This window comes from Rhea pennata, chromosome 1, assembly GCF_028389875.1.
Source record: "Rhea pennata isolate bPtePen1 chromosome 1, bPtePen1.pri, whole genome shotgun sequence".
Classification (NCBI taxonomy): Eukaryota; Metazoa; Chordata; class Aves; order Rheiformes; family Rheidae; genus Rhea; species Rhea pennata.
Window position 1 is genome coordinate 108,194,946 of NC_084663.1, and position 15,186 is coordinate 108,210,131.

At 36.3% G+C, this 15,186-nt stretch overlaps 1 protein-coding gene across 1 annotated transcript in view; it reads right to left on the minus strand.

Moving 5' to 3' along the window:
• Window positions 1–15,186, minus strand: part of ROBO2 (roundabout guidance receptor 2) — a 410,894-nt gene that overhangs the window by 69,718 nt on the left and 325,990 nt on the right. The window contains exons 14-15 of the mRNA XM_062574966.1: window positions 11,543–11,664; window positions 4,576–4,807 (exon numbers count right to left, since the gene is read on the minus strand). Coding sequence (XP_062430950.1) covers window positions 4,576–4,807; window positions 11,543–11,664 — 354 coding nt within the window. The remainder of the gene's footprint in view (window positions 1–4,575; window positions 4,808–11,542; window positions 11,665–15,186) is intronic.

The window sequence follows — 15,186 nt, forward strand, 5'->3', positions numbered from 1 at the left end:
GTAGCAGACCTTGAACCATAACCTAGAATATTTACCACCTCCTCTCCTGTATTCAAATCTAATTTGATAACCCTTTGGTTCTCACATCTCATGCTGTGGGTCACAGCTCCGTAATGCCAATACCTTAGAGTATTCCTACCTACAGAGGACTGTTTAATTGCTGAATTCTGAGGGCGCCAAGACGGCGGTCTTATCTTTAACAGGTATCCCTGATTACGTGAACATCCTTGGACCATGCTTTGCCAAAAAGTAAACCAAGAATCAGCAGCATCTTTGCATTATCTGATTATCCAAACCACAGGAAGCTCCGCCTGAACATGAGGGGGAATTTCTTCACTGTGAGAGTGACGGAGCACTGGCACAGGTTGCCCCGAGAGGTTGTGGAGTCTCCTTTTCCGGAGATATTCAAAACCCACCTGGATGCAACCCTGTCTAACCTGTTCTAGGTGACGCTGCTTGAGCAAGAGGGTTGGACTAGATGATCTCCAGAGGTCCCTTCCAACCTCAGCCATTCTGTGATTCTGTGTGATTAATGTCTGGCAGGTTTAACACAACTAAAGGCAACCCCAGATACCAGGATTTTCCAAATCATTCTGGATTTCCTTATATTTTCCTGTAGCCTCTTTGACATTGGCTATGTTCCCAGTTTGGATGCTTCTCAGTACTTGAGCTGGCACAGGCATGGGGATATGAGCTCAAAGAAATAGCCTGTTGCAGGAATTATACAACTTAAAATCAGTCTGAGGGAGGAAATGGACCTTTGACACTACACAAGAAAAAAGGATTTTGAGAAACGTGTTACATGTATGACTGCCCTGTAAGGCCGCACATTCTGACAGCAACGTTTTCAGATGCAGGTTCAGCTGCAAAGTAAATAGTGTTAGGTAGAGTCCTCGTGACCTTGGATGATGCAGAGAAGCAGTGTACTGGAGAGAAGAAATGAAGCTCTATTGCGGGCAGTTTGACTCTTAGCCAAGCTCAAGGGAAGAACAGAAAGATGGTCTTTGGCTACTCCTTGCAATTTTGCAAAGCATACAATTGGTGAAGTTAATGGTTGGATTCTGTATTTTATGGTAAGTGAAACAATTTGCCACATAGTAAAAAAAAATAGCATTTTAAAAATTCTTCAAGTTATCCAATAACAACAAAACCATGAATAAATGTAAATAGCATTTTACAATAAAATGGTGAAGCTTAACACTGTGTAACTCATTCTGTTTTTTAAGTAATATGGAATACCTTGCAGAAATGTATTTACTTTCATTCTTACACAGAAACATAAAGGACATTCAGAAATATAATTTCTTATATACATATACCTAGCAACAGAGAGAGAGAGAGAGAGAGAGCGCAAGAGCAAGCAAGGTGAATGCTGAAGAATATGTAAAATGAACTATTTAATCTAATATTTAATGAAAAGCACACAGTCCTCATTTGTCTTTGCATTTAAACTGCACAAATATTTTAGTTAACATTCTAGAAATGTGTCTTTTTGTTTCTAGTTGGATATAGAGTAATTTTGAAGTGACATTAAAATTGCAACTGATGAATGCAGCTGAAGTCTGGTTTTAAGCATTAAAAAAGGCAGAAATAGACAGACAGCAACTGATAAAAACTACGGAGACCTCCATTACTGACTATAATATTTTTGCACATCGGTGACAAACAATATACAGAAAAAATGCTACTCCACAAAGTTATTCCAAAAGAGTTTTAAAACAGTGGATGTAATTGAAGAAATTATCATCTGTCTTTAGAGAGAGTGTGAACACAGCAAGAAGTGAAAATTATCAAACAAAATATTCTATTTAGCTCTTTCTTTGTATGGGTAGACACATACGTGTATGCAACAGTTTGCTTCTTCTCTCCGTGATAACATCACCCTGTAAGCTGGCACCATGATATAAATTAAGCCACTTGTCTGACACTGCTGCAGTTATTAAATAGACCACATTGAAAAATAACATTTTTAAAACCGTTTTCTCATTTCCCCTGCTGCTGGCTTGTGGAAAGCACCTTGCCTGCTACTTGACAGGTCAATTATTCCAGTGCTCAGCTTCTTCTTACAGATATGAAAGAACCCAAATCGCTGCTCATCTTTCCCAGATGCAGCCAAACAGAATTCCATTTGTTACCTTCACAAGGCCAAAGAGGTAGGAGATGAATGGACACTGAATTGTGACAAATGCCGGATGTGGAGGAAAAGTCTAACTGCAGCCAAATTGATTTTCGGGGGTAGCCCTCAGAAGCAACACTCCATGTAAAATTCAATCCAGTAAAAAGCTGCTGCTACCTCTTGGTTGTACTTTGCCTTTGCCAGGGTTATTTACTTTGATGTTACAAAAGACTTCCAGTACTCATGTCACCCTTCCAAATTATTTTCTAAAAAAAGCGTAACTGACATTTAAAAAACGTCAATCTAAAAAAAGCTGATTTTCAGAAGGGAACCGCAGGCTAAAAAGTAAGCATTATAGCTTTGAGTAGATTGACATTTTTCTTTGCAGGATGAGAAACAAACCACATTCATTACACATTTGGTTGACGGTATTTTTTAAAATGTATGAACACCAATATAATTACAAAGATAATGTGAAGAATTAAAGGAAATCTCTGTAGAATTGTATCTACTAAATTTCTTAATTTTCTTATGGAGGTACTTACTTTTATCTCTCAAGAAAGAGGAATAACTAACTACAGGCCTGACATTTGACTGGTGGTAATACTACATGCTATAGGCTTCTGCTTTATTGAAAAAAATACTTGTAAACAGACTTCTTGAAGATTATATTAATCTACAAAGCAGATCATAGACTGTGACTTACACATGTCTGTAAACAAGAAAATTTAAAAAAATCTTCATTTTATGGAAAGTTATTCCACAGGAAGAAAGTGGCCTTCAAAGAAGGGAAGTACCTGACAGGCTCTGCTAGGAGATGAGAGTTATGAAAGAAAATCTCACTTCTAAGGTGTTTTATGGATCTAGACTGGAGGTACAAAATTTTCTCTCTTTTTCAGTAGTTCTTAATTTACTTTCAGATGGGGACAGTTAGATGAACTAAACAAACAATGAATTTGAAAATGGACAATATAAAATCTGATACGAAGGAGGAAAATCTTTAACTTTAGAAAATCCATTTCACATAGAAAGCTTTTTTTTTTTCAATTTTCTTCTTTTTTTTTTTTTTTTTTTTACACTTTGTTCCGACTGCTGCAGAGCTCTTCTTTACTGATTTATTTAGGCTTTTTAGTCTAACAAAGAAATGGGAACCAAAAAGTCTTAAATTCTAATCCTGACTTGAACAATGGCTTTCTATGTGCTTTTAAACAAGTTGCAGGACACTAAATTTCTTCATCTATAAAGCAGGGAAAACAACCAAGTTATATTCATGTTTACTTGCTTGTTGGGCAATAATCATAACAAATCAAAGTGAAAAATGAGTAATAAGCAAGTTTATTCTAGAATTACAAAGTGCTTGACAAGGAGAACTAACTGAAGCTTCAGGATACCTCAATAAATCATTATGATTGTACCTTTAAAAGGAAGGAAAAAGTGCACTCAAAACCTACCAAAAGCATATGAGCATTTTGAAACTTCACCAGTGTTTCTCTCCTACGGTTTAAAAGAAATCAATGAAATAGCCACAAGATGAACCCTCACTGTTAAGATCATCCTCCTACTTTTATAGCAGAGATGCTGATGCTCAGACTCTATAGGAATGGGCTGGATTATATAGATAGAAAGATAGGTTTCTTGTACACTTCTAAGAGAGAAGGATAAAAGTTATTTATATGTCACCTCACTTTGCTTTTCAATAAAAAACAGCCGTGGAGATCATACGTCTAAGCAAAATAATACAGCTATGCTATGTGCTATGAAAATGATTGTTTCTGCAATTCAGTGGTGTAAAGTGCTTACTGTATCTGCACCTTGCATGTTTTGGTGTAGGCTTGAGAGGTACTTAAGGAAACTGATTTAACTCTCTGAAGGACTAAATAAGGCCATTTCATGAATGGTAGGTTATGAGAAACAGTAGAGTAGGATGCACTTGAGACTGGAGGTCCTTCAGAATAGCAAAATATTTGTCTTTCACTGGTCCTCGCTTCCTAACCAAGCTCTTACTGCCCATTCAGAAAGATTTGCTTCTTTTTAAACCCATTCATCTGTGAAAGATTTCATGTATTAGTTTTACTTTCAAAGTCCAGACCAAAATCCTTTATTGTAACAACACTGGTTAGGAAAGCATGGCTACTGCACTGACTTTTTGTAAGACCCAAAGCCACTCCTCACACGTAAAGAGCAGGTATCAGCTAGAAGAGTATGAGACTGGTTGAGTGCTTGTCCTGGAATATTTACTGACTATTAAAGTCAATTTATATTTACTGATATTAAAGTCAAAAATAAAACTGACTATTAAGTTAAATTCTAATGCCAATTCTGTATTGAACAAATAGAAATCATATGAAAGAAATACAGTCAAACAAAAGCATACACAAAATAACCAAAGTGATCATTCTTGATTTCATTTCCAGTGCTAGATGTGTAAGTCTGTTGCTTCTTCTGACCATTTTACTAACCTTCCTCAGTGGTACGGGCAGACTTTGATTCACTGTCCATTCCTTGGAATTCGTTGAAATAAGGGCGAACTTTAATTTCATAAGTGACCCCTTTTTTCAAGTTGACTAAGACAGCACTGCGCTCAGTTGGGACTTTGACCTCCAAATTCTGCCATATAGCTGGAGAAGGTAGGCCAGATGTTTGGCGATACATTACTCGATAGCCCTGAATAAACTGGGACTGTCGATCGACCTAGAAATGGCATTAAATAATATGTCAATAAACAAAGTAACTCAACCATATAAAAAGAAAACAAAACGTTTACCTAGAATATTTATGTCCTTATGAAAAATAGTAAATAAACAGTTGCTTATGCTGTTGAATTTAAAAATCAAGCTGCTTTCTTGTAAGTAACTCTGTATTAATTTTCTTTAAATGAACATTTTTCCCCATGTTATTTGTTATATACTATTTCTTCCTATTTTACTCTCTTTAGTTACACATAATGACAAATACCATCTTAAAGCATAAAACAAACCCTCACCCCTCCAACAAATCATAAAAAGAGAACTTTGGCATAAAGCTTACTGCATGTAAACCTATTAAGGACATGTTGGCTACTGATGTGCTGAAATACGAGAAGAAAAGAAAAACAAATTCTTTTCAGAAAAGGACAAGTCTTTGAAGATGCCTTATATGCTTTCAGTTAGTCCATTTCTTGGCTTACAGCTCATCTTTTCATGAGATGCTCAGGAAAGTAAAATAAACATAAGACAGATGCAGAAAAAAACAACATCCGAGGAGATGTGCTGTTCCCTGTGCTCACAGTCTAAGCAGCCTATTCGCAGCCTGGGACTGTGATGCACTCGTGCCATCAGATGGGGGTGGAATGCTCTTTCTTTTCATATTACTTGTTGCTATGCAGAAACTATTCAAAACTGTGATTATATACAAGTTTAAAAATGCTTATCTATCATAGCTACAAATAGGATTTTAATTTCAAGGAAAAGCTTAAATTACATTTTATCTTGGAAAGTTGTATGTGTTTTTTCCCTTGGGGGGGGAAAAAAAGAATGAAAAAACCAATGATCTGAGCTACTGTGATGTTTGCATGAATTTGCAGTTTAATCTTGAAAAATTAGTCAAAACTATTTGATGGATAAAACCAAACCAAATCCAGCTGCTTCTATAGCTGTCAAAAAAGAGCCAAAGAAAATGCAATACAAATAGCCATATAAATGGCTCTTTAATAAATTCTTGTATTATATCTAAGATTCAACAAGTAGGATTTTCCTTCTGTTCTTGACAATTCACTAACTCAAAGATATTTTCAGAATTAGATATAGGTTTGGTTTAGTTCTCTTAAGAATAAATAGATTTAAGACTGAAAACAGAAACCAAGGTCTATTCCACTTTTCCTACAACCCTGTTACACAGTTTATTGAGTCATTCAGAGGGGACCCAGATTCTTAAGACATTAAAAAGCAGGGCAAACAAGAAAGCTTTATTTATGAGAGCAAAGCAGAAATGTCTTTCATCAAAACTGTCACTGTTAAAAACCTTGCAACATATGTTACAACAACATTAAGCTTGCATTTTATAAACTTCTCTACATTCACTTTAAGTGAATTTATGCACTGAAAGAGGGATATAACTCACAATAATAGCTTGTTAATACCGAAAGAATCAAGCTGTGTTTTTAAGAAGAACATTAAGCAGCTGTTTCCAGATGAAGGGAGTCTGTAAATCAGAGTAAATTGTTTTTATCCATGTTTGACTTTCATTAATTAAATGTTCTACGGACATAAAGACTTTATGAACCTCATGTTTACTACAAAATTCAGTAAGAACTCTTTCATATACTTTGTAACATAGAATTTCAATCTATGTTATAATACATGGCTATGATGTTTAATAATCAAAAAATGAAGTCTGTCAAACTTGTGAGAAAGAGAATGCAAGTTCTTCGTAACTTTCGATTTTGTGTTTGTTGTAATTTTAAGATCTATTGACTGCTGTCAAATGGAGGACATCTGAAAATTTCAAATTTGACTAAACTGAACAACAACCATATGTTGCTACAAGAGGGGACAGAAAATGTTTTGTATGACACAGTATAAACACAAACATAACTACAAACTCACTGAGAAGAACTGTTCTACTGGCCAGAAATTTCATAGAGATTTCTGAGGAGAAACCACTATTCATGTTCAGGACTCTAGATCTGGGCAATTTGACACAGATTCTGATACACCCATCATACTGACATGTACAACCACACAAAGGATATGAACATGGAAAGCAATAGTACAACAAGGTTGTCATTCATAGGATTGCTGCAAACTAGCTTGGTCTGAGGCCTGTCACAAGTTTTATAGCGCTTTCAATTAAAAGTTTGATTGCAACAGGGCCAGATGATCTGGCAGAAATTCAGAGAATGGACAATGATTCAGTTGTCCGGGGTCTGGGAGAGTATGTATAAAGGAAAATATCATATATTTTTAATGCTTGTTTAAACACCCAGTCTTAGTCAATACCAAGCAGAAGTTACTAGGCTGTCTCTCATAACCATGTTGAGCTGGTCTAAAGGACATCTATGAGGTATAAGGTAGTTTTATTTCATATATATACATATATATACATATATACATACCATTATGTATGTATATGTGTGTGTATGGATATATGTGTGTATATATACACAAACATAATACACAAAGCCCGTGACTCCATTATTTTTTCTGTTTGTTATGTGGCAATTATGCGTCACTCCAATGGCATGACACTAAAAATACACTTAGCAGTAAGGAACTGCATTCAGTTGTGCTAAGCATCAGATAACTCTATTGGTTTAGTATTCACTCACACGTAGATAGCTAGAGCTACAGAGTACACAGGCATAGTGATCTGATGAAAGAATGTAATGATTTCTAGGTATAGAAGAGGTATTCCTCCTCCTCTTTTTTTGTAAATGGCTGCCACTTCCTCTTACAAAATACTAAGCATTATTATACTAATTGCAGGAGTTCTCCATGCTAAATATTAAGATCGGGGAATATTGCTAATCCTGTGACAATCATCTTAACTGCTCTAGAAGTCATATAAGCAGCTGTCTCTCTCCCTCCCTCTCAATACATAGTAAGGGAGGTATCTATAAAATCTATGATAGCAGAACAGGAAACTCTTTTTCCTAGTATGTTCAAATCTGTGCATATCACATCTGAACATGAAACAGGTTTGGTAAGTATCAGATCATTCTGTTAAGCTATTCAACTGTTAAAAAGATGGCATAAGAAATTCATAATGCAGTTTATGCTGCAAATATAAGCTGGCTTCCAGCAAACCTGCTAACCCACACCCTGAAGATATTTTGCAATATGCTCTTCAGCATGTAAATTTCTGTCTCCAAATATCCTAAGTAAAACTCTACTCCCACATCAACACCCACAGCCATTCTCCATCTGGGCAGAATACTTTGCACACTGTGCTGAAGCCACTAGTATGGACTTGCAGTAGTATACGGAAATGCAAACACTACTAGCATTTATCTATCTACAGGGACCAGAGAAAGGATTACGACAGGTGCTTCCAAAAAGGTGCTTCCAGTGAAGCACATTCATTTAAACTCAATGTCAAATTAAAAGACAGAGGCAAATACATTATCCTTCTGTTTGGTAGTCTCAGAATTCCTAGACAGTCAGGATTTCAAAGCAAGAGGAACGTAGTAGCTCTGGAGAAAAGCACTCTACGGAAGTAACAGATAATTAGGAGCACGAGAGGGGAAACGGGACACTGAGAGCGTAAGGGACCTGTATGGTCAGTAAATGCATCGTGGAGCAACATAATAGTGGGAAAGTCCTGAAGAAACTGGATTCAAACTAAGCCAGAATATTTGACAGATATGTATCATAAGTGACTAAAGTCATGGGCTGGATGTGGCTAAGTTTGGTGATAAATCCCAGACATGGTGGGGATCCCCGTTCTCTCCAGGCAGGTCTAAGTGGACACTATCACCTCTATGACTACGATGACAACTAAGTTGGAAGGTATCTACTCAGTGTTGCAGGAGACTGTAAGAAGAAAAGGTTTCATGGCTATGGCAATCATTTCTCACATTGAGGAAGAGGATTTTATTCCTGCTCATGCCACAGACATCCTCTATAATGCTAGGGAACTTTTCACATTGGTTACCAATTGAACTCTCAATTTTCTGAATATGTGGGAAAACTGGGACTAGGAGTGCTGAACTACAGCTGAGGTCAGCTGGAAAAATGCTTTGAACACATGGTATTTTGTAGTTATGCTAAATCCTTTGATAAAAATAAAAACAAATCAGGCCTAAGGTTTCAAATCAGGCACTTGGTAACAGTGAGCATATCTGATACAGAAAGTCTCACCAGCATTAAATATGTCTGCAACTCAATCTCCCTATGTGTAAAGTTAGAAAAATGACAGATTTTTATCATTGTGACAATAAGTTCAGTATTATTTGTGAAACATCCAAATGCTGTCATTGAGAACATGACAGTTAAGCCTGTGAGACAAACTAATAATTTTTTATTCAATGCAAGATAATGGTATGAATTAAATAAGACCTAGCAATTCAACTGGCAGTGAATAAAGAAGATAAAAAGAAAAGTTGAATAGCTCCACGAAGAAGAGATTCTATGGGGGGAAAAAAAGGAATGTGACCACCTAATTACAGCTGTACTTTAATATTTATGCAAAAGAGGAAAACATTAGGGAACAGTGAAAACCTAACTTCTGGCATGTCTCCATTCTTTTAAACAATGACATTGTAAGCCCGACCTTTTAAGAGAGACAAAACATGTCAGTACCTGTGTATTTTATCTGAAACTATTCTAAAATTGTAACAATGTAGCAGAGAATTATTTCTAGATTTTTAAATTCAAATTTAAAAAGAGAAGGAAAAAACAAACAAAAAATCTCAGAAAGGAGAGAGAAACTGGGGCTGACCTGCCGGGAGTCACAATGCCAGTAACTTGGTAAACAAGAACGTTCCTTGGCATTCACTCTCTCAACTTCAGTAGGGCAAGACAGAGTTTTATAGCTTTTATAGTACTTTCGTTCTTTTGCATGTTAGCTACGTGCAAACCTACCTATATTAATAGTGAAAAACTTTATTCTCTGGATAGAGTGGTCATTTTCCTAGAGAATATGGTTAATTAATTGTTGCTTATGTTAATTATGGTTGATGGGAACTTTCTAATTAGCTATTCTAGAGATCTTTTTCGGTGTCTTTCTTGCTTTGGCCAATTCTGAAATGCTCTGCGGAGGCCCGTGTGCTTTTCATGTGGCACAGGGTCACTGCTTTTAGAGATCTCCTGAAGGTAGCTGTTACTGTAACATGCATAACAATTTACCTTTTTCTAACAATGTTTTCCTTGCTCATTACTAATTCAATAGGAGCACCAAGAGACTCTTCAACTACAGTTTCATTATCATATAATGAAGTTGGTTGCAATAGGTAAAACTGAGTTCCATTTATGTTAGGGCTTCCTTTGGATGTATATGATAAAGCCAGGGCAAACCTATGAAAAAGTATTTCTGATAGCTGCCACATCCAACAAAGGCCTCGAAGGAGCACCACAGGTATGTGATCCAGGTCTGCAATTTGTTGTGTGTTAATTTTCCGACTTTCTCCACTACTGACTCACTTGCTTGGAAAGAAAAAAAAAAAAAAAAAAGTTTGCTGCAAAGATGTCTGAGTGAGAAAGTTAGTCTGTTCTGGAGTTTTTTAGCTAAGGTAGAGAACATTTTTAGAAAGGCAGTCATAATCAATATCAAGATGCCGCAACCATCAATAGCAAGAAGCAACACCACATCTTCTAAATAATCTTCTAAGAAGGGCAAATTTGTGGGTTCTCAAATTATTCTAATCTGGTCTCCTTACCACTGAAATTTCTCAGAACAAGGATGAGGCATAAGCCCCAGTAAATATGGCTGGCTGTGCAAAAACAACTGTAATCCTTATACTACAGTCTCCCTCCCCCCAACACAAACGTATGTCTCTTATCTCCTCTTTTATACTGAAATCCCCTGCACACATTTGCCTCTTAGCAACACTACATATATAAGACAAATCCTAAATATTGTGCATATTCCTTTAACAGAATCCCTTCTATATAATGCAGTTGTTTCAGTGCTTGTGCACTGCAGTACTATTTATTTAGCTCACTGTTTCATCCTCTGGGGCAAACGCCCCAAGAGCAAAGCAGTCACTTGTGGTGTGTAGTGCTGCCCTAGGAATGCTCTCCTCTGGTTACAAGTCCTTTCCTTCAGGCCTCAGGAAGGGAAACATAGCATTTTGAAAGCCAAATACTACATACTAAGTCCTTAGAAACTCTACCCAGTAGTTTGACACCTCAAATAGAAATGTTGTTAAGTACTGCCAGAAAAGATTCTGGCCTCCTATAATCAAAGGACGTCCCCTGAGTGGGGAAGAGGCTTATACTGGAAGACCAGATGCTACACAGTGGACCAGCCATCAGAAATGTGTGCTTCTGTCTTTTCCATAAGTGCCCTTTAGGGAAATTATTTTTGCATTCTAGGGTCACCAAATAATGGGTTATTGCCAGAGGTCCCTATACCTTAAAGTGGAAGCTTTTTCATACAGCAACTTTTTGTTGATATTTAACTTTGATTATTTTTCAGATATGTACCGTAATGAATCCACAGATCAATTACCCTTAACATTATGGTGTTAAGCACATCATTTTTATAATATTTTTCCTTGTCTACCAGCTAGCTCGCTTTGAGCTAAATGCTGAAGACTTTGAACCTGCCTCGCCTGAAGGAGAAAATGAAAAGACCATTTCATTAACACATACGCATGTCTGTATAGTGTCAGTTTATCCGAGCATTCACGCTGACATCAACATTGGAGCTTTTTAGGGTAGGAAAAAACCTCAGGGACAAATAGGCAAACCTAAAGTAATGTTAAGGTAACTATAATAGAAGTCTTACTGTCCAGGTGACTTGAACTGTTGTGGGTGTCAGCACAACAGGATTATGCAGTCGTACAATGACATCTCCCAGTTCCTTTTGGACTTGTCTGTGATCCACACCTTGTGCTGGTGGGCTGATATCTGCCAGGACAAGCACACACATTAAAGTACTTTTTAAATAAGCAGAGTTATATATGGCATTAATTAATGACATATTAATTCATGGCATTAATTGAACAGCTTAATGATCTGATTTAAACACCCTATATGGTAACATTTTTAAAATAATACAGTTCTAAGATTAAAATACAAACAACAAAGCACATTATGTATACGTAAAGTACCATTCACCTTTAACTGCCTACGAAATTGTGAAATAAGAGGATGTTTAAATGAGTGTTTGGACTCAGTGGCAAAGTCTTCTCTGATCTGGTAAATGATGAGAGAAATGCAGTATTCACCAGTTCTAAAATATTCAGATTATAACAACATTGTCCAGATGTCTGGAACCAAATTGGTTAGTATAATTGAAGAAAATGAACAGTTTTTTATTGTCTTAGAGCATACATGATATTAAGTCATTATATGTTTCCAAATTTTCACTGAACTTCCCCTCTTCATACCATAGAAACATGAAACAAACAAGCAACACTGAACAGTTTTTCCTTCTGCAGTGTGTATTTTCCTTTATAGAGACAGACTATGAAGTTTAGTGCAAATTTGAAAAAAAGAAATAATTTATGAAGTCAAACTGTTTTTGATCTTATAAAAGGCCAACAAAAACACTTTACCACAAGAATTTTCTCATCAGGATTATTCTAAAGATTCCTTCCAAGTGGGGAAAGAATTATTTCATCTAGTTAAAACCTGAAGGATTTTAATGACAGTATACGTTCTTGGAAGACTGACTCCATCTCCCGCACTGCATTTGCACCTTAAACCTAGTTCTTAGAGACTCATTTGAGCTATGCCCTTGGGTTAAACTGAATGAAGCTGTATTATCCTTGCTAGAGAGGCGTTGCAGATGGAAAGCGTGTCAAAAAAAGGAAGGAGGAGACATACAATGTGAATTTCTTTACCATGCCTTTTCAGCAATAGCTTCCAGAGATCACGTCCATTCTGTTACTCAGCACCAGTTGGGAAGTTGGGCTATGACTATCACCTATTTAATATATCACCACAGCATGTCCCTTCCCTCCACCTTAACACAAATTAAGGTACTTTCTAGAAGCCAGGGAAGTCTGGATTCCAAGGAATTGCCATTTTTGGTCAGAAGTTACAGCCAAGGTCAAACATGTCAACTGCCTTCCCATGGAGTACCTAATGCCTGTTAGAAATACACATGCAGATTATTTCTGCTGGAATTTGCCTGTGATTTATCCAAAAGAGGGGGATTTGGAGCACCAGAAGGGATTTCATTCAGAAAGGCTGGATACATTATGACCTGTCCTCCCTAGGCACCTGTGAATTCTGCTTGGCTTTCCAATGGGATTCACTAGGCAAAAATACTTTCTGTCTTTTTGGATCAACTTCCTGGGCTTATGAAGAGCAAATATAAATTAGACAAAAGCATTTTTTCTCTATGATTATAGGAGTGTACTATTTGACCCTTTTTTGTCTTCTAAAGATAATTAAGAAGAAGAAATAATAATGTTCTTAAAAATATAAAAAATAAATATAACAACTATGATTGCATCACATGCCTCTGGGTTTTGAAAGAAATCTCATTTTGATAATCAGTATTTCAGCTTCAGGAATTTTATGGATTTTGAGCCACAAAATAAACAATATTCACATGTTCAAATGAGTAAGATGGCTCCATGGATCTCCAAAGGAAATAATATAATCCAAATAAGGGTAAGTTAGCAACAGTGAAGTAGCTTGTCTAACAAATTATGCCTATTGAAGATTACTGAGAAAGAAACAAAAAGGTAATGCAATAAATCTGCAATCTCAAATGGGATTGATAGAATGGTAATTTATGCTGCTATACATAAAAAAAACCCCTTTCATTCTTGATCTAAAATATCTATAGCTACCCATGACGACATTTTAGGTAAAGTTACCCTATGGCATACCATAGGGTATACATACCCTATGCATAGAATATACATTATCAACAATAAATTTAAATTCTTTTAAGGAAAAAAACATTTCTACATACTGTGTTTGTATGAACAGTATTCTGTCATTTTAATGGGAAATATGTCCATAAACGAGGAAATAACTCATAACTATAGTTTATAGTGTAGTATATATGTAGCTTTTTAAGTGTTTTTAAATATATTATTTGGCCTGATAATAATCCAACAAAGCAACCAGCTATTTTCTTAGAGGAATTATTGATTTATCTGTTCTTATTTGATGTAAGTCACTTAAGACAAACTTAAGTGCCTGATGGTCTACTTTCAGTCCACTGGTGAAAAAGTGCACAGTATCCTATACTTACATTTGCTATACTTGATATCAGAAAATGAAATGTTCAGACATTAAAGTTACCACAAACACCTGCTGCAAATAAATATTATATATACTTGTATAAGTGCTTCTTCCTTCCTCAGTGGATACTGTGAATAGGCTTTTTACCATGTATCACAATCCTCTGTGAGCCTGAATTGAATTCAGGCATAATTAGAAATCACATCAAAACATTATGTTAATTTTCAATTGATTTTACGATTTAATCCTATTAAACTGGAAGTTACCAAAGAAGCTATAAATCCTGAACCTGTTTCAGTGTGCTTAACTGCTAAACAGCTTCTGGAAATGGAAGCTGCAACACATGCTGTAGCTAATTAAAAGACATGTTTTTACGGAAATCAAATTTCTCCTGAGTGTGTCAGATAGAGAGTCTATACTGGACACTCAAATGCCAAAATAAGTTACCTTTTTCAACTAGTTGATAAGCCTTGTACACTAAAGGCTGGTGCAATGAAAATCGTGTGTCACCCTATAATCCTGGGAGAGTGAAAAAGACAAGAAAACTTGTGGCAGCCTATGGAATCAAGCCACGAAATCTTTTTCACTCCCTTCCCAGTCCAGCTTTTCAGAAAGCAGCTCTGGCTCTCCTTTAACAGCAATGATTAATTTGGGGGGGGACAGCTACTAGGGCCAAATGATTCAGGAGTAGATTGGGATAAGGAAAACATGTAAGAGAGATTGGATACATGATAGTTATGTGATGAGCGAATACAACTGTACTCTCTCTTGTTTGCTTCCATCTAGACTGCAGAGAACCCTCTTCCATTTACACATGCTGGAAGCTGATAAAAGATGCAAACACTCTCTACACACACCTTTATAACTTCCAGAAAAAGAGGTAGGTGATCTTATTCCAAATTAATTACAAGAGGAGCTATTATTTTGGAGTAGAAAAATTCCAATTACCCCCAAATGATTAATTCCTGTATTCCAACCTGTTTAATACAGAACTACATTCTGGGTGAAGAATTCAGACAATGTTTTGTCAAAGCCAAAAAAACCCCATGCTGTGAAGAGAAATTTGTTCATGGCAGTTACATTCAGCTAGAGCTAGGTGTAATGAAAACAGAATTTAATAGTTATCAAGCCCTCTCTGCACAAATGCGACAGAGAATTACAGCTATCAATTATATCACCATTCTACAAATGAGGAATTTCACTTCAGCCTTCCCTGTTGGTTTA